The following is an 18,298-nucleotide window of genomic DNA, read 5'->3' on the forward strand; positions in this document are numbered from 1 at the left end:
TTTATTCAGACAAATTCCTGCATTCCCCGTCGTGTTGACGACGCCGTCTTTCGCCGTAACCATAAAAACATTCATGTGCATGCAATAACGAATGAGCCACAGCCCTTCCCAGTTTTCCAAACGCCGCTGCAGTATGTGCTAAAAACAAGAACCCAGGCGCAATGTGCTTAACGATGGGGAAGATGCAGGCCTGTGTGCAGTGCTTGAGCTGGTGTTCGGAGCCGTCGCAAGTGGTGAACTGATGTCAAAATGTGCCACGCTGTGTCGCTGGTTTCGATGGCAGCAATATTGATACGGTGCTAATGATGCTGACGCAATTCTATGTGGGATATCATTTTAATCGTGAGAAGAAAAGAATGGTGCGGTGCAGACATGAAACATGACCTTTTGTGAAAAGGTTGGTGTAGTCGTACATGTCAGAAATGGTCCTGAAGAGGGTAACAAGGGTCCCCAGTCGATTGGGTTGTCATGTTCTCACGCCGGACTGTCGAAGTCAACCTTAAGAGGCAACCTTTGTAATTGTGACACCGCCATTCAGACGGCTCGCACCATAGTCCTTGGCCCACTTCCGGGACATGATCGAAGCTAGCGACGGTCAGTGTCGAGGTCAATTGCATCTCAAGAGGGTTACTTGCCCTTGAGGAACTTTTTGCTTGCGTATTTCTTGAACAGTGCTTCATGAGCCACTGGGGCCTGGAGGTATTCAACCATGAGGTCAAAAACGGGCAGGATCTCATCCTCAGAATAGCCGGCGAACTTGGTGAGGGTAGCGTCCTAGCGAGATTAGCGTACTGTCAGACCAGGGGAAGGTAAAGACATACCCATCCACCGCGTTCCAAGATCATGCGAGCCAGGTACATAGCCGCCGCTGCGACATGACTCTGTTTGTACTCCAAGAACCGATGATCGACGAGGCTGATCTCCATGAAGTATTTGCCCAGAGTACGAGCCTGGATGTCGTAGTTGTCTGCCTTCGAAATTCGGCGCAGGAAGTTCATCGGGTTGGGATAGCTGAGGTCGTACTTCAGCGTCGACAGCGTGTACCGTTCAGCACTGAGCACTTCCTCGACAGTGAAGCCATCATCGGCGACGTGGACAAAGTTGCCGACATGTGGCGAGAGCACTTCCTCGTACTTGGATGCGATAAACATGGCCGTAATGCCCACCAGTTGGAGCTTGTCGAGGGGAACGACCTTCTGCGACAAAAACCTATCGACGATATTGACAGCCAGAAAGAGGGTCTCGGGCAACAACCTGAAGCGAGTGTGCACCTCGATGAGCCAATCGACGAGGATACCTCTCATCTTCCACTCGAGATCATCCTGATGATCCATGTAGTGCGGGTTAGGTTGGGTAATGTCCTCAAGGCTGCGATAGTAGTTGAAGATTTCGCGAACATATTCAGCACACATCGAGGGGTCGTCAAGGTCTTCTGCGTCTAAGTCGGCAACGATGTCATAGCTTTCTTCACTCTGCTGAGCGTCTTCAACTGGTTCCTCCAGGCAAGACTTCTTTCGCGGCGGCTCTTCAACATCCGGGGTGGCGTCTTTGGATGAGGGGATGGTTGAGGTTGAGGTTTGTGTCCGTCTCTTAGCACCCATTACACCTGAGCCACTGCCGGGCTTTTTGGAATCCGAGCCAGCCTTTGGTTTGGCATTGTTGTCTTTGACACCCAGAGCAGCTCTCGACGAGTTGGTACGTGACAATTTCTGCACCCCCCCGGTGGCGGGTTGGGCAACCTTTGAAGGGAGTCCAGATTTTCCTGCAGCTGCTTTCTTCCCTTCTTGGACCACCTCGACACCCTTGGCAGCGTTGGTCACATCGCCCAAGGCACGTCGTCTCTGGGTGCCATTGGTGGCAGTTGTGGTCTTCTTCATCACGGTAGCTTTCTTGGCCAGGGAGGTCGTGTCGGGATTGGAGAGGCCTGCAGCTTTGGCACGCGTTAATCTTGTGGAATGAACAGCGTTGTTCTCGTCGTTTTCATTGTTAACTACACCCTGTCGAGTGCGAGACTGCAAGCAGGTGTCAGTGCGTGTTCACGAGACGCGTAAAAAGGCGTGCATATCAGCGGAGAAAGAGGAGGGAAACTCACGACAGGCATCTTGAGTAGACGACGCCGTTATGGCGGTTCCAGACAGGTACAATGGAGAGGTAGAGGACGAGAAGTGTTGTGGACTGGTGGTAAGAGAAGAAGGTGAAGTGGAAGTCGTGGAGCTCGGGACCTGAGTGGTGGTTCGCAGTTAGCATTGATCGAGACGTGCAGCAAAGAATTCAATCTGATTGGGGAATGACGCACGAGCTTCTCTGAGACGCGAGTGTTGGAGATTTGAACCTCAAGAGATTGCGTGTATGTCAAGTTGATTGTCGAACAGGGAGGCCGTGGATCCGGGAGGATCTCGCTGCGCTCTCGATCGTGGTGAAGAGTGGTGAGGTGTGCGGTAAACACGAGATGTTGTTGTAGCGCGTCCAGGCCCAGAGCGGTGCAAAGGTCCGAAATGCGTCCCAGAGAACACGTCGAAGGCGGATGCAGCTGCACGAGAGGCGAACAAAGCTCCAAGACGCAGAAGCAAGGAGGGATGCAGGCTTCGAGAAGGGCGGTGTTGGGGGGGAGGAAAAGGTACTGAAGTGCCAGAACAACAGATACTGCACTGAGGTTGTGATGGTTGAGATGGTAGCAGGAGAGACGCTTGGAACGAGTGAATCCCAAGCCCAAGCACAAGCACCAACTAAGTTAGTCCAGTTGCCGGGCTGGTTGTTTTTCCTTGGCAACCGGGGCAGGCGTTTTTTTGGGCGGCGACGTCGAGCCTCGAGAGCGCGCTGCAGGCCCCATTATTAGTCGTTAGTATTGTACTCGTACTGTACGCTGAACAGGACGCAAGGACTCGTACAGTACAACAGTATGTGCCCGTAATCCGTGCAATGCCCGTCCACAGTCTCGCTCGCTGTGGCTTCTCGACCGCCCCGCACTGACCTGTCGAAAACGTCGGTTCTGGGTGGCTGATGGCCCGTCTACGCACGCTGGGCGTTGTCGAGGTAAGTGATGATCAAGAAAACTATGCCGCAGCCTCTCCGGCCAGAGAGACGATACAGAGTACAGAGACAAAGCAATGCCAGTACCAGCGAGACGAAGAAAACGATGCGTGAGGAGGACTGTCACGATGCGCTTCCTTTGGCGGTACGACCGAGTACAGTACGAGCTGCCGATGGAGACAGGGAAGGCGCGCCTGGCACGCTAGTGGCTTGTTACCAGGCAACGGCGACCCCGCGAACACCAATCACGAATGCTTCCACCCAGCGACCTCCAAACATGAAAATGCTCTCTCAGGTGGTGTTGCATTTATCTACCCAGGACTCTGTAGTTGATGCCATCTGCCACGCCGTAACAGAAAACTGGTCTGCCGCCTGAAGGAGTTACAGGAGACTCCTACTATTGTTCCCTGGCTAGCAAATGAGTCCTTGGATTACGTGCCTGTTCAGTACTCATATCTTCGTCTTGCCCTAGTGTACAGAAGTTTGCATTTGCATTCCTTTGCATGTTGACCGCTGCCTCTTTTGCCGTCTCATTTACCAAATGTATTTCGCTGAAAAACCGGCTTGACTGCGCCTTCAAGAACAATGGCCCCGGGGACCTCTCTGTCATGGATCACACCAGCAGCTGAGTCGCCTGCTTCCCAACGGCTTAACAGCTGATTACTCTCGACCGGCTTGACCTCAGCCCCCGACGTTCCAACCGTGATATGCGCGATCGCGTTGGCACTTGGCCACATCTTGCCTTCGTCGGCAGGGAAAATGCGGACAACAAAGGTCATGATACGGTCGTCCCACACCAGTCTTTCTAACCTGACCCGCGCCTTACCAAGGTTGGGTGCCAGCCTCTCCTTCTCTCGAAGGTCGACGTTGGCAATCGCGTTTCTGTAGGTCTCGGTGTACATCTGCCACATGTCGGCGTGTTGACTGGCAGACGCGCGATGAATCAGCGTCACATGAAACTCCCCTTGGATACGACGTGACTGCTTTAGCATGCGATACATGCGTGCCTCCTCTGCGTCGCCGGAATCAAACAACTTGCTCAAGACCGAATTGATCTGAGTCACAGACACTGGCACACTAAAATATTCCAGCTTAGCCACCAACTGGTCCGCAGTGAACATTTTTGGCTGTTGTGGGGGCGGTGTGTTTTTCTGTCCTCTGCTCGAAGGACCTGATTTGTTGAAGTCCAGATCATGTTTTTTCTCAACTTGTTGTTGCATTGCAAATTCAATCGCTTCCCGCATTTCCTTGTCTCCAGGCATCGCATCTGGCAGGAGTCCTGGGAAAGCATTGTACAAGTGAGTAATGACGGTTTCCAGGTTCTCAAGTGAAGATGCCGTAACATCCAAGTTGATAATCTCATCGAAATCGTTGTCCGGAGGCGAATCTGGATTGCAACCTTGAAATCGGTGTAAAAATCCCTCCATGATGGAGATGATTTCATCTGGACCCTTGCTGCCCGCTCTTATTGTCTGATGATTGTCTCCTCGCTCGAGCACTCGTTCTCGGGTGACTCTGCGAATCTTGTCAAGCATCTGATTCTTGGGCTCATGAACATAATGCAAGGCCACAAATCGTGTTTCGGGAAGAACCTTGCTGATGTCGTTGATAATCTGTTCGCGCTCTCTTTTTTGGTGGTTGTTTCGATCTGCAATGACTACTCGGTGGTGCCTTGCTATCGAGTCGGTCACGGCGTACGCAAAGCGCTGGGATCTGTCTCTTTTCCCTTCGATGTTGTCGTTCTGGACGTGCCCAAATCCGAACAAGTGCACCAGGGCGGTCGCCACAGTCGTCTTCCCACACCCGATAGTTGCAATGGGAACCAAAACGACAGGCGAGATCTGCCCATCGCCGCCGCCATCTGCTCCCTGCTCTCTCTCGTGCGCAATGATATCTGACCCTTTCTGTCCTATCTCGGCGAGGAACCCTTCCCGCATCTTGATGATACCATGGTTCTGGTTGTAAAGTTTACCGATCGAGGGGTCCAGGGCCAACCGCCGGCGGGCGTATGTGAGGTATTCTTCTGTGATTTTCTTGTGCTTGCGGATCTTTGGAGGTTTGCCTGCAATGACGGACTTGGTGCATTCTCGCCATTGTCGATACATCAAGTATGGCTCCTCGAACTTGTACTTGAAGAACCAGGCGGGAGCGTAGGTCGCCCCTTTGCTCTTCAGCTTGCATCTGACCACAAATCCTTCGGTATCTCTTCCTTCCCACGAACCTGTCTCGGCACACTTTGCCAGGAACTCTTTGACCTTATCAAGAGACTGGAGGATGATGTACTCTGCTTTTTTGAACCCCCATGCATCGGCAAATTCATGCACTTCTGGACCTGACAAGGTGGCAAATTCTGGTAGGTTGAGGTTGAGGCCATGTAGATACAGGCCGGCAGCCTCTGGCGGATATTCAAGAACATGCTCTTCGAATTCGTCGTCACACAATTCAGCGACTGCGGTCACGTTCATCTTCCTCAAAGCCAGAGCCAGATCTCTGGGAGATTTGCCCACACTTTCCAGATGCCTGTGAACCCACTTCTCTCCTACTTTCGCATGACTCAGGGCAGCGTCTGACCTGGAACCTGTGGAGTGCTTGCTACAGACAAGAAGGGTGCCATCTTCGAGCCCAGACATGAAGATGATGCAACCATTCTCCTTGACACTCAACTCGTACGGGCCAGTGGTGTCATTCTCAATGTTGACCCATTGGGTGTTTGGGACCTCATCGACGTTGAAAAATTTGTCGTAGCCTCGGATGGCGATTTCGGGGGTGCCATCGGATCTTCTGGTGGTGAAGAGCCCGCGGGCGTAGGTCGGAAGGTCGTTTCTTTTGTAGTCCCAATCGTTGAATCGCCATGAGTCGACGGTATACTGCGAGCCATCGACGGAAAATGTAGTTTTCTTGCACGAGAAGCCCTTGTGGCCGCCCCGACCTTTACCTTTGTTGGCCTCCAGGGTCTTCACCAGCTCGGCGACTTCATGAGGGTCTTGGCTCATGATGGATGCGGGTTAGTTTCCCGTAATGAGGAGTTTATGGACAGCAATCAAGACGGATCAGTCTTGCTGAGATATTGCTGAGCGCGTAGGGGCGGGAAGTTGGTAGATTCCCGATAGTGAAGAGACTCTGGCAGTGGCAGCAAATCTCAAAAATATTATATCATGGCAGGGAAGCTGCAGATGGCCGCCCGCACAGTCACTGTAGAAAGCAAAATGACAGGCAACAGTGACTCAACACACTGTACATTGACTCTGCCAATGTCGATATTGGAATGACTAACAAGGCATGGGCTTGAATTCGTCTGCCTTTTTTGATAGGATTCAGGTGCCGCAAAATTGTGGCCAGCAGTTGTGCCTGACCAGCCTTGTGTCGATGGACATTAGCGCCGCAGATCTTACGAGGCCACACGACTACTGTAGCCACCATATCATGACTCAATCGCCAGTGGTGCCGCCTTTTTTTTGGCCGGCCCGCATGTACAGACGTACCTTACCTCATGCAATAAAAAGTGTAATTCCTTGCCCTCGCCTTCACCTTGGTGCCTCTGTAACTCTGGATCCCCTGAGAGTGCCCTGAGGCCCGCAAGATTTGACCGGCAGCAACATCAAAACTGTCTCAGCATGTCTGACCTGAACCCATTCCTCCTTGCCGCAGTTACACCAGACCCCGACCCTCGTCTCCTCCCACTCCTACGCTCAAGACCCGAGTTGGCATCGGCACAGGATGCTCATGGTTATTCCTTGCTACATGCAGCCGCATCCTACAATCACGTGGACCTGTTGAAAGTGTTGGCCGGTGAATTCAAGGTTGACATCAATTTGAAGGACGAGGATGGAGAAACCTGTTTGTTCGTTGCCGAAACTACAGAAGTTGCAAGCTGTCTGGTCGAAGAATTGCACATTGACGTCGGAATCCGGAACGATGAAGGCATGACCGCCGAGGAGAAATTTGAGGCTGAGCAAGAATATCCAGAGATTGCACAGTATCTTCGACGCCATGCATCTTCTGGAGCGGCCAGCGGAGACGCCGTGTCTAACCGCATGGAACCTGTTTCAAACGGCATTCAATATCCTCCAACCCTTCCGCCCAATGTAACCATCAACATTGACACTGCGGTCCCCGGCCCGGCTAGCAACATGGAGCAAGAACCCGATCCAGAATTCAGGAGAAGAATCGAAGAGCTAGCTGCCAGCGAAAACTTTCACACAGAGGAGGGCCAAAGAGAATTGCGCGAGTTGATCACAGATGCTGTAAGGGAGGTTGGCAACGACGAAAGAGATGTTCGCCGACGATTCGCTTGATCAGCCAAACTAGCAGGGCTGGTGAAGATGAAAACCATGTCCGGCGGGCAAGGCCGATTGACTCCGTTGCAGCGAATGAAAGACTGCGCAGCGAGCACGATGATTTGTGATAGATACGCTACATCTTCCTGAGACATGTCTGGACGGCTACAGCCTTCAGTCATTCATCCAAGCCGCAACCCTCCCCCCGCCAACTCTGGCCGCGAAGCGCAAGCCCGTGCTCCCCATCGGGAAATAGCTGACCAGATACCAGACCAGCGCCACAAGTTGGATGATGGACGAAAACAGAGTCAGGATGGTGGAGTGAAGCTTTAGGCCAGGTCAGCATCGCAAGTCGGTGAATCAGGTAGCCGGCTACACGTACCCCAACGGCGAAGTAGATCGTCATGACGATGGATCCGAAGTAAGCTGCAGTGAAAGGCAATCGAGGTCCCGACATAAGGTGGACACCGTATTGGTAGGGGCCCATTAGGAAGGCCCATGATGCGAGAAACAGCAGGGAGCCCACCGACCACCTATCGCGACGCGTCAGCGACACCGCGTTCTTCATGAATACGAACACATTGCGCAGGGCCCTGGATAGCCCAGTACAAGTAGGACAACAAGCGAGGGTGGGAGCCAAACAGATGATCCCCAGCACAAGCAGTCATGCTTGATATAGAAGAGCTGACATCATCAGGAGGCATGGCCGAGTCACATGGCCATGTGATGCAAAGCGGGATGGTGTGCAGCCACAAACTCAGGAGGGAAATGGTAGAAACACTCACAGAATCGCAAACTTGCGCGGCTTGAGCGAAAGAACTGGAAATAGTGCAAAGCAAATAACAAAGCATGCCAAAGCGGCAAGATTGCATCCCCCGAATATGAGCAGGCGGTCCCATCGGCTTACTGTAGTGACAACAAGATCAGCGAGTCTGGCCTGAAAAATGTACACTCGACAACTTACAGGCAAACCAGCCCTCTTCCTCCTCTCTCCTCGTCGGCGCAGGCAGCGGTGCACCTGGAGCCTCGTGGGTGGGTAGTTGCACATAGCCTCGGTCTCCAAATGGGTTGAGCGATGACAGCCTCGACAGGATGGGGGTGGAGGACGTGTTGGCCGGCACATCAGGGTCTCTTCTCGACCAGCCTAAGGAGTTCAGCGAGTCTCGGAAGGCTGTCGAAGTCATCTTGACCGGTCACTCCACCCTTCTCGAAGCGTTTCTTTCACCAAACAACCTGCCAGCTGAGGGGGAGTAGTCTCCACAAACAGATGATGTGTTCTGGTCTGGCGTCCAACTCTTTTTGGGAAGCGCGCGGTTTTGCCCAGAATCGTGCTCGATGTGACAGAAGTAAGAGGAGAAGAAGGTGCGCAGAGGACGAGGGAGGGTGTCTTTCTCAGACCTAGCGTCGCAGTCGCAGGGTGTTCGCCGACAAGGCTGACCTTGTATGAATTGGAGCTAGAGTGGTCGATCACAAAGAAGTTGGCAGAAAGCAGCCCTCAGCGGCGGATTGAATTGAACGCTTGTGAAGATAGGAGACGGCTGCCTGCTGAATGTCTAAGCTCAGGGAGGTTTGTCCGTCGGGGTGGGACCGTCCAGAATCCTGGAAGGCAGATACGGGAGACCGATAGATGTGTAGACGATGTCGAACGACGGACGGCGGCCAGCATGAACCGACCACCTTTTCGCAATAGTTCGAGTCGTCGTAGAGCAGCAGGCTGCGTCGAGAATGTAGAGTTTGCTAAAGCGGACAAGCGGCCCGCCGATCCAGAAGAGCCACAGTTACGCTAAGCCTGGCAGAGACTGCGCTGATGCGGAGCACACCAATCATATCCGTATCTCGCACTCCTCCATGTATCTATCACTCGCATTACTGACCCTCCCTCGCAGAGTCGTGACCGTCTCTATCAAGCTCAGACGTACCGTGCGTGGTCGCCAATACGGTCAATGCTCCATCGTGAAGGCAAATCTTGTTTTGGCCGCCATCGCAGGGGGTGGGCTGCTCCAGGCTGGAAGCCTTTCGCCAAAAGCCTTCGGCACGAACCATCCGTGCGGCGCTGGCTTGCCCAGATCGTACTGCTCCCGCGTTAGTTCAGCGACTCTGGTGGAAAACTGCAGCTTCTCCGTGGACCCTTCTCGTCGCACTGCATAGGCCTGAACCCGATAGGGCAACCGTAGTCAACGACAGCCATCGGGAGGTTGGTCTGATGGATCGCTGAGACATGCGGTGTATGGTCGAACAACGCCTCACTAGGCCGGGTGAAAGATCCATGCTACCCATGGGGACATCGAGGGATCGTCTTGCTATTCCCTGATAGCGACAGCAGAAGCCCATGTTCTTTGTCAGCCTCGACGCGCGGGGTTCTACGGCAAGGTGTGGCTGATGGTTAATTCGGAACAAATGATCTCTCGAGGCCACTTGACCTGCATCCGTTCTATCCCGGATGATCTCTATCTGGGTTCATGACTACTCGACGTCTAAGTCATGCTGGACTTTGGTCGGGAGCCATGGTAGGGAAAAGGGTGTATTGGTACCAGCCCATGTGGGCGGACTTTGCTGCTGGACGCTAACATGACCCCTCTTCTTCTGGCACCCGAGACAGCATTCCGTATACAGGTACGGACTGCAAGAATGGGCATCCTACGCTGCCTTCGCATTGCCTGGCGACCACACCCACTCCGCAGGCTGTCGTTCATTCCAGCGTCTTGGCCAAGAGGGCTTAGGCGAACGATTGGGTTGCCGGTGCCTTCCGCCTCATGTGGCTGCGCCTCGAGGATGGGGAAGGGACAGAAAGGTGCACACGCAAACCGATTTTGGGAGGGGGGGAAACGTGAAAGTGACAGACAGTCAAGTGCCATGTTGGACGTTGGATGCTGCAATTCATAGCCTTGCATATCGAGGGTATAAGAAGAGTCTAGTGACCCTGCCAGACGTGGCGAGGACCTCTCTGTTCCGTGTCGTTCCTAGATTTGCATACCTCACAATCGACTGCATTGGCGGCTTTGTATGGCACTGATTTCCCGCCAGATCCGACGATCGAACAGAAAGCGTATCTAGGTGCTTAGGTACTCCGTACCTAGGGAGTAATTGAGGGTGCTGCTATACCTGAAGCCGCCTATCAAGCGTCTGTCAAGGGCCTATCAAGCGCCCAATCGCGCTGTGCTGACAGCGTTGAGTCAAGCTGCAGGGCGTCGCCAGCCAGCCAAGCAGTGAGTGCGTGCCAAGGCCGACGTTGACTCGAGGAAGCCACGACTGGCACTGACAGTGGCGCCGCCAGGTTCTTTCTTCCTATTTTCGACTCGACCCGGCGAGGCGGCGTGTGCATCGGGCTCCCTCCCAATCCAGTTCCTCAGTCACCGACCAGCTCAACTGCGCTTCTCGCGGAAAGGCCAACTGCCCACACCAGCCAAACATCGTCCCGGGCTTTTGCACAACATAGCAATCTTCGCATCTCCCTCTCCTCTGCGCTCTTCTCACTGCATCCCTCTGCCTTCTTCACCCCTCCGCGCGATCCTCTCGACCGACTCTGTCGACCTCATCGTCGCCTACCCACCATTCACCGACCCGCATTGCTTCATCCTCGCTGGGCCCCTCCTTCACCTTCGGACCACATTCCCACGCCGCAGGTTGTCGGTGTGCACTGATTACTCCCTCATCAATCAGCAATCGCAAACCTCGGACTGCAACGCTAGTCGTTCTGTGGTCGCCAGCCTGTGCCCTTTGCGTCGCGCATCATTCGATCGATACCTCTGAAAAGGCGGTCTCCCGCGATTAGACGACGGTGCAAACACCCCTGCCATTTCCAGTTCTTACCAATCGAGTGTGATTACAATTGGTCTTCACCCGGTTGAGCACTACGCATAACGCCAGTCTATTCTCCCTCATAAGACTCACATACTCTCTGCATCACAGGACGGAATCCGCCCGGACAAGGTCGAAGCTCTGCTTACAGCACATACTGCAGTCAGCCTTATCCTCTATACGTCCGAGATTCGTGTCATACATGCCAGGTTCCTGGCCTGGTTATCCTGCTTAGGACAACTGCCCCCATCCTCGGGACGGGACTTTCCTTCGATATCCGGCTACCCTGACGACCACTATTCCAGAAGAGAGCTTTGCGATGGCCGAGGCTGCGTGATATGCGATTTTGACAACGTTACCGAGGATCACCACGAGCTTATACGACCATCACTATATATTCGGCCCGCCACGCACCCTTCCTTCTTCCTTGGACCATGAATCACTCTTCAGGCGGAATGCCGTACATCAAGGCCGAGCCCGAAGATTTCGGGAACAGCCAGTTCATGTCTTCTTCCAACTTCAACCCCTCTCAGAATTTCAACAACCAATTCAACGTTCAGGACAATGGAAGCATAAACCCTTCTGAACTTTCCAACTTTGGTGGGATGCAATACAATTTTGGCGGCAATATGTCATCGAGTTTCAACATGGGCAACTCGGGCTACGATGACAGCGAATTGCTGGAAAGCCTAGACTTCTCTCAGAACGGTCAAGGCATGCTGGATGATTTCACAACCCTCAACCAGTCGAGCAACAATAACAGAGGTTCGGGTGCGATACCCATGAGCCAACAAAACCAGATGTCCAACGTGTATTCGAGTACGCCGGATGGACCGCCCATCCAGAGCCCTTTCCTAGGAACCTTCGATTACAATCAATTCCGCCCCATGGGCTCACTGCCACAGCACATGTCACCTCTACAGGGCGGCCAATTCGGCAAGCGTCCAAGCATGCAATCAGCGAACCGCAAGTCCTCTTCGGACCAGAGATCGCCGTTGACTCCACGAGCGACCGCCATGGCAGGACTTCATATTGGCACCCCGGAATCTAGTAACCTTGCCAATGGGCGACCAATAAGAGCGCCAAATCTACAAAACCGGCACGCCAAGACTCTTTCTGGACAGTATGATAGCACCCCCGGAAGTCTCCATTCGTTCTTGGACTCCCCTCTGTCATCGCCTGGCGCCGGAATGCACCACGCTGGCATCTCAGAAACCATTGGCTCTGGGCAGCATGCGTCTTTACCTGCCAAGGTCGAAAATGGTATGACAAATGCAGAAACCATTGAAGCGAAGAAGCGCCGGAGACGAGCTTCGCATAATGCTGTGGAACGAAGGCGTCGGGACAACATCAACGAGCGCATACAGGATCTGTCGCATCTGGTCCCACAGCACCGACTTGATGATGACAGGGTCAAGAAACAATTGCAGACTAATGGTCCGCTATCACCCACGATGGGTGCTACCAGCATGAGCCCTCCCAACGCGAACAACGCGGCGACCTCATTGCTTGCAGGTGCCGCGGGTCGGCGCGCTGCCAGTACTGCGGGTAATATCACCATTGGGTTGCCCATTGAAGAAAAGGAAAAGGGCCCCAACAAAGGCGACATTCTCAACGGCTCAGTCAGCTGGACGCGGGACCTGATGTGGGCTCTGCATCTGAAATATCAACAGGAAGATGAGTTGGCATCGTACATTACCCAGTTAGGTGGTCAATGGCCGTTTCAGATCACGGACGACGAGAAACGGATGCGCTCCGAGGTCATGGACGCCATGGAGAAGAACGACTCAAGTACGTTTTCGTACTCTCGAACAGATGGAAGCGGTCTCCGTGTGCCTCGCCACACCAATCTTGCTGGCGATAAGGTCCAAGGCAATTCCAGTCTGAGCCCCCAAAGTAACTTCGAGCTCAGCCCAGGCTTTCACAGTGGTGGTAGTGGCACGGGAAGTGGCAGCAACCCTGGACAGCCACAGTACTGGCATAGTGCTGGCCACGGAGGGATCAGCTTCAAGGAAGAAGACGAATTCATGGAGATGAACTGATCACACGATGGGTCCTACTAGGTATACAACATTTGCAGCAAGCATGACGTGGACAGGGAACCAAGTATCACGTATATAACAGACCACGAGTGCTCATTATGGCTTCATTTCGAGACAGTACATGTGGGTGGGATGCGATGCGATGCAGTGTTGAGTTGAGTTGACTGTCTCTTGTTTGTCTTGTTTTCTCGGCGTTGGGACTGGTTTACTTGATTGTATTGATGATGCTCAGGGCATATGAGTTTTGATACCCCTTCATTTTCGAACATCTCCTCCTTCCCTTTGAATTTTCTCGTGCTTGCTGTGTTGAGTGCAACACAGGACAGAGGCTTGTATTGTAGTAGAGGAGGTAATAGCATTGATGAGGATTTTCTATGCGTTTTGAATCGAATTACAATCATGCCCATCCAGTCCTCAGTTTCCGGTCTGGAGGGATATAGCACCATCCTGACATGACTTGGTCTTTGCTTCTCGATTGTCTTTGTAAGTGATACTCGTACTGGATGTGTAGTCTCGTACATTCCGTATGGTCATATGGGTGGTCAAGGGAACCATTGTGATGACTTACTGTACTCGCGGTTGTAGGGGACGACGATGGCCCCAGTACGAATACGAGCACCTCCGTAGGCTGACTAAGGTGCTTTTCTTCTCCAAGTTTCCCCATTTGCCTTTTATCCGTCTACTCCGTGTCACCAGCCGATATCGTCGAGAGCAACTCCGTACTCCGTACTCGTACCTGTGTGCCTGCGCCCCAGCTAAGTTGACTTTCACAATAATTCTTCTTTCCATTTCGCCTTGCTCGTTGAAAGAGACCAGACTCAACTCGTCTTGCGCATTCTTGTACCAGGCCCCCTGCGAGGAGAGCAAGCCTTCTCTCTCCCTCTCTCACCTCTCTCCACTCCTTCGGTGTCCATTCTTGGTCGCTCGTTCACGACTCACCTCCACCAACTTCTTTCATCTGGGCTGGTCTACCATCCGTCCATCGGATAAAGCACGTTTCAAGAAAAGCAGTCAAGATGACGGAGAAGCCACTTCCCTTCGTCTACCAATTCGCCGCTGGCGCTGTCGCCGGTGTGTCTGAAGTATGTTATGCTCAGTCCCTTGAACTGCGGCCGCAGCTATCACACCATGTCTAAACTCAAGTGCTAACCGCGGATTACAGATCCTGATAATGTGAGCTAAACAGCTGTGCTTGACTCTCCAGCAGATCGATCTCTGTCTTTGGCCCTGCGCACGACTTACGATCTCCCCACTGGCGCGAGTGCATGTCGAATGAGTCGGAAGCTAACTCTATGGTTGTCTACAGGTACCCGCTGGATGTGATCAAGACAAGAGTGTTAGTATACCCTGACTGCTGCTCGCTTTTGCTTTGATCCCTCCCCTCAGGGGCGTCCGAGTTATGCCCTAACTCTTGACATTTGGACCTCCTTAAAAAGGACCGCACTCTTTGGTGGTTGAATCGCGTCGTGGATCTTTGCTCACGACCTGTGTTTCAAACAGACAGCTACAAGGAAAGCCAGTTCCCGGACAAGACTACTACAATGGCATGCTCGACTGCTTCAAGAAGATTGTGCGTAATGAAGGTCCCTCAAGGCTGTATCGGGGTATTGCCGCTCCAATCATGATGGAGGCGCCCAAACGTGCTACCAAATTCGCCGCCAACGACTCCTGGGGCGTCTTCTACCGCCGTCTCTTTGGCGTCGAAAAGCCAACGCAAAGCCTCTCCATTCTGACGGGTGCCACCGCGGGTGCCACGGAGGCCTTCGTTGTTGTCCCATTCGAGCTCGTCAAGATCCGACTCCAGGACCGCGCGTCGGCAGGCAAATACAACGGTATCGTCGACTGTGTGGTCAAGACGGTCAAGGCAGAGGGCCCACTCGCCATGTACAACGGTCTGGAGAGCACGCTGTGGCGTCACATCCTCTGGAACGCGGGTTACTTTGGCTGCATCTTCCAGGTCAAGGCGCTGATGCCAAAGGTCGACCCGAAAACGGAGAAGGGCAAGGCCATGTTCACCGACTTCACGTCCGGCGCCATCGGAGGAACCATCGGAACCATACTCAACACACCCATGGACGTGGTCAAGAGCAGGATCCAAAACAGCCCCAAGATTGCAGGAAGCGTGCCCAAGTACAACTGGGCGTGGCCCGGGTTGGGAACCATCATGAAGGAGGAAGGCTTCGGCGCCTTGTACAAGGGATTCCTGCCCAAGGTGCTGCGACTGGGACCCGGTGGCGGCGTGTTGCTCGTCGTCTACACCGGTGTCATGGATTGGTTCCGCAAGATGGGCGCACAACCGGTCGCTTAGAGGGTGCGAAATGACCAAGAAGACGAAGCAGATGGAGACGAAGGCTAAGAAGACACAAACTCGCAATTGCTTTGGGCGCCGAAAAACGCCCATGGTGACAAATCCTCTCATAACTACAGTCGCGGCACTCGAGGCGAAGTCATGAGTCCCCGAGATTGTTTATTGTTCGGTCATCATCAATCGGGTCACGATGATGTGTGGCTCACACTATTTTTCATTTCCACTTTTTAAGAAACGAGATTGAATGATTTGGACAACCTTTCCACTGGGAGTGGGTTTTCAGAAAGAGAAAAGTTAAGACTCCTCGTGGCAGCGCAGGCAGGGGCATTTCTCGAGCAGATCATCCTGTACGACTTATCGGGGGGCCCACCGTCAGATGTGCCCAACAGAGAAAACACAGAAGATAGATTTGATAGAAGGCTAGCACCCCAGATCAAGGCCTCTAGACTACTCGGGCCAGAGGAAGAATGAAGAATTGCAAGACAACAACAAGCTTAGCAACGTACCCACCGATTTCTTTGTTCCTGGATCGTAGGGGAGAACGGGATCATGCACTCGATCGAGCATGTCTAGACGATGAACCTGGACCTGGACCAGAGAACAGACATTTGCCATGCACTCGTGTAATTAATCGTACAGAGAGAGGGACCTTCCACGTCCATCATCATCATCATCATCATCATCGTCGTCGTCGTCGTCGTCAATTCGAGGGTTCTCGACTGCCACAAGCATAGTAAACCTAAAAACAAGCGACTGCAACACACCCAGTCTCTGGGTCTGCGCGTGCTCGAATCCAACTTTTTCTTTACTAGTACAAAAAGGCACCAGGGTATGCTAAGGACCCTACAAACCCCAGCCTCGATATGTCTCAGGTATAAATCCACGTACATCCTCAATATGATCTCACCTCAATCTTCGGACATACCACCTCGACCTTTGCCCCAGCTCAAGTTCAATCTTCACTTTTGAAGGTGGAAGCGGGGCTTTGGTTTTGGCGCGTTCTGTCTTGCCATTTTCCCCGATCGGCTTCGTTGCTGAAGTGTGTGGGTGCGTGAGAGTAGGCCGTTGTTGTTCGGAACTGTCCATCTTGGTCTCGGAGCTTTCCACAAAAACCTCTTGGCCGGAGTCAAGTTCGACGGCGGTGACTAATTCGTCGTTGACTTTGATGAGCGGATTGTCCAGTGTAGGGGCTAGTTTCTCTGGCGTCTGCTCCAATCTGGTGCGAATCTGCAAGGCCTCGTCGACTTTGTCTGGTTTCGAGGCCTTTTCCTCCGACTCCATGCGAGGGATCTTGGTCTTGGTAGAGGGGATTTGAGTGCTCTCCACGGCTTGCGGACTCCATAGTCGGTTCTCCAACGCCGCCGTCCATCCGGCCCGTCGGGCAATTTCCTCAACGATCAAGTCACACTCACCCAGGAGTTCTATATCAACCTTTACTCCTTCCCGTTGGCATCGATCTTTGCTGATCCAGATTTGCGGTACGGTAGGTGGTACGGCCAGGAGCATATCATTGACTGGCGCGACTTTGAGGGACGTGCCGATGATAACTAGCAGGTCCACTTTGGTCTTGTCGATGTTTAGTCGAGGAGCGTAGGACTGCGAGATATGTTCTCCGAAGAAGGTCATGTCTGGCTTGAGCAACCCTTTCGGAAAAGGTCTACGGCTCTCCTCCATGTCAGAATCAGAATCCTCAAGTTCGTCTCGCTTTCGTTTTCTCTTCCCGCTTCGCCCTCTTTGTTTTGCCCCTTTTTTGTCAACTTCAAGTGAGCATTTGCAAAAAGGAATGTTGCCTTGTCGTACCACGGCCATGTATTTTCTGGCCGAAACCCTCTTACCACAACTCATACAGGATGCGGTGGATAACGTCCCGTGACATTGTATGAGCTTGTCTGAAGCCACGCCAGCCGCGATTTCCAACCCGTCGATATTTTGGGTGTAATTGGTGAGAAGTTTTCCTCTGGCCTGAAGCAAGGCGATAAATGCATGGGTTGCACTGTACCTGGGAACTAGTGGAACTTCAGAGGAAACGCTGTCTTTTTCGGCTCCATTGGCTGGAACGAGACCTTGCATTTTAGGAAACACTTTTGCAGCCTGTTTGAAGAATTCACCCGGATCCATCTTGAAGTTGTCAATGTGGAAAAGCTCTTGGGGGTCGTCATATTTCGAATCAACCAGGAGATTGTAGACACCATTTGTCGAGCGGAAGTCCGGAACGCCTAGCGAGGTCGAGATTCCTGCCCCGCTCAAAATGATGATGTTCTTTGAGCGTCTGAAAAGCTGAACAGCATGGTCGAAGGTGTAGTACTCGTTTAGGCGAGGCCGGATCTGTGAGATGTTCTTCGCTGGCGATGACAGACGTCGAGGTGGTAGCGATGAGGCCCTCTCTGCGCTTAGTTCAAGTAGTCGCTGTAGTTTGTTAGGCGATGGCCTTGACGCGGAAACATTGGAATCCACGTCGGAATCTTGCTGTCGACCAGCAGGTGAATGTGGTGCCGAATATGACATGATGATACCCAAGCGGAGGCCTTGGGACTAGGATGCCTGGTGGGTTCGATGTAGTACCGGTAGTCGCGATGGTGTACAGTGTGCTTCAGGACACACGTTGAGACAGAGGAATGGATTCATCATATCAGAAATATAACGACTCGGCGGTTTGTACTCGGATCTCGTGTTTGCCGACCCTGGGCTCTGTGGTATGATGTGGAAGACGCAGAGCGAGGTCGAGTCATATCCAGGGATTGGGGGCTGTAAGTTTAAGGGTGATCAAAGCGACGCAATACACTCGATATGGGCTCTAGGGGAAAGCGTCCGTCTGGGTGTCTGTTGAAGCCAGGGGTTGTAAC

At 52.9% G+C, this 18,298-nt stretch overlaps 7 protein-coding genes across 7 annotated transcripts; 3 read left to right on the plus strand and 4 right to left on the minus strand.

The window, feature by feature from the left end:
• Positions 1-627: 627 nt before the first annotated feature.
• On the minus strand, positions 628-2,101 carry PV08_08110 (uncharacterized protein; the record flags this gene model as incomplete). The annotated part of the gene is made up of 3 exons (XM_016382436.1): positions 628-774; positions 822-2,012; positions 2,093-2,101. The coding sequence occupies 3 exons, from the start codon at positions 2,099-2,101 to the stop codon at positions 628-630; spliced, it is 1,347 nt and encodes a 448-aa protein (XP_016233139.1).
• A 1,459-nt stretch (positions 2,102-3,560) lies between these two features.
• Positions 3,561-6,023, minus strand: PV08_08111 (uncharacterized protein; the record flags this gene model as incomplete). Its single annotated transcript, XM_016382437.1, has 1 exon — positions 3,561-6,023. The coding sequence occupies one exon, from the start codon at positions 6,021-6,023 to the stop codon at positions 3,561-3,563; it is 2,463 nt and encodes an 820-aa protein (XP_016233140.1).
• A 621-nt stretch (positions 6,024-6,644) lies between these two features.
• On the plus strand, positions 6,645-7,325 carry PV08_08112 (uncharacterized protein; the record flags this gene model as incomplete). The annotated part of the gene is made up of 1 exon (XM_016382438.1): positions 6,645-7,325. The coding sequence occupies one exon, from the start codon at positions 6,645-6,647 to the stop codon at positions 7,323-7,325; it is 681 nt and encodes a 226-aa protein (XP_016233141.1).
• A 156-nt stretch (positions 7,326-7,481) lies between these two features.
• PV08_08113 (uncharacterized protein) lies at positions 7,482-8,491 on the minus strand (the record flags this gene model as incomplete). The annotated part of the gene is made up of 4 exons (XM_016382439.1): positions 7,482-7,634; positions 7,690-7,840; positions 8,093-8,213; positions 8,272-8,491. 4 exons carry the CDS (start codon positions 8,489-8,491, stop codon positions 7,482-7,484), a joined length of 645 nt encoding a protein of 214 aa, XP_016233142.1.
• Positions 8,492-11,539: 3,048 nt separating this feature from the next.
• On the plus strand, positions 11,540-13,147 carry PV08_08114 (uncharacterized protein; the record flags this gene model as incomplete). Its single annotated transcript, XM_016382440.1, has 1 exon — positions 11,540-13,147. One exon carries the CDS (start codon positions 11,540-11,542, stop codon positions 13,145-13,147), a length of 1,608 nt encoding a protein of 535 aa, XP_016233143.1.
• Positions 13,148-14,163: 1,016 nt separating this feature from the next.
• Positions 14,164-15,455, plus strand: PV08_08115 (uncharacterized protein; the record flags this gene model as incomplete). Its single annotated transcript, XM_016382441.1, has 3 exons — positions 14,164-14,229; positions 14,310-14,320; positions 14,648-15,455. The coding sequence occupies 3 exons, from the start codon at positions 14,164-14,166 to the stop codon at positions 15,453-15,455; spliced, it is 885 nt and encodes a 294-aa protein (XP_016233144.1).
• A 903-nt stretch (positions 15,456-16,358) lies between these two features.
• On the minus strand, positions 16,359-17,960 carry PV08_08116 (uncharacterized protein; the record flags this gene model as incomplete). The annotated part of the gene is made up of 1 exon (XM_016382442.1): positions 16,359-17,960. The coding sequence occupies one exon, from the start codon at positions 17,958-17,960 to the stop codon at positions 16,359-16,361; it is 1,602 nt and encodes a 533-aa protein (XP_016233145.1).
• Between the last annotated feature and the right edge of the window lie 338 nt (positions 17,961-18,298).

This window comes from Exophiala spinifera (assembly GCF_000836115.1).
Source record: "Exophiala spinifera strain CBS 89968 unplaced genomic scaffold supercont1.6, whole genome shotgun sequence".
NCBI lineage: Eukaryota > Fungi > Ascomycota > Eurotiomycetes > Chaetothyriales > Herpotrichiellaceae > Exophiala > Exophiala spinifera.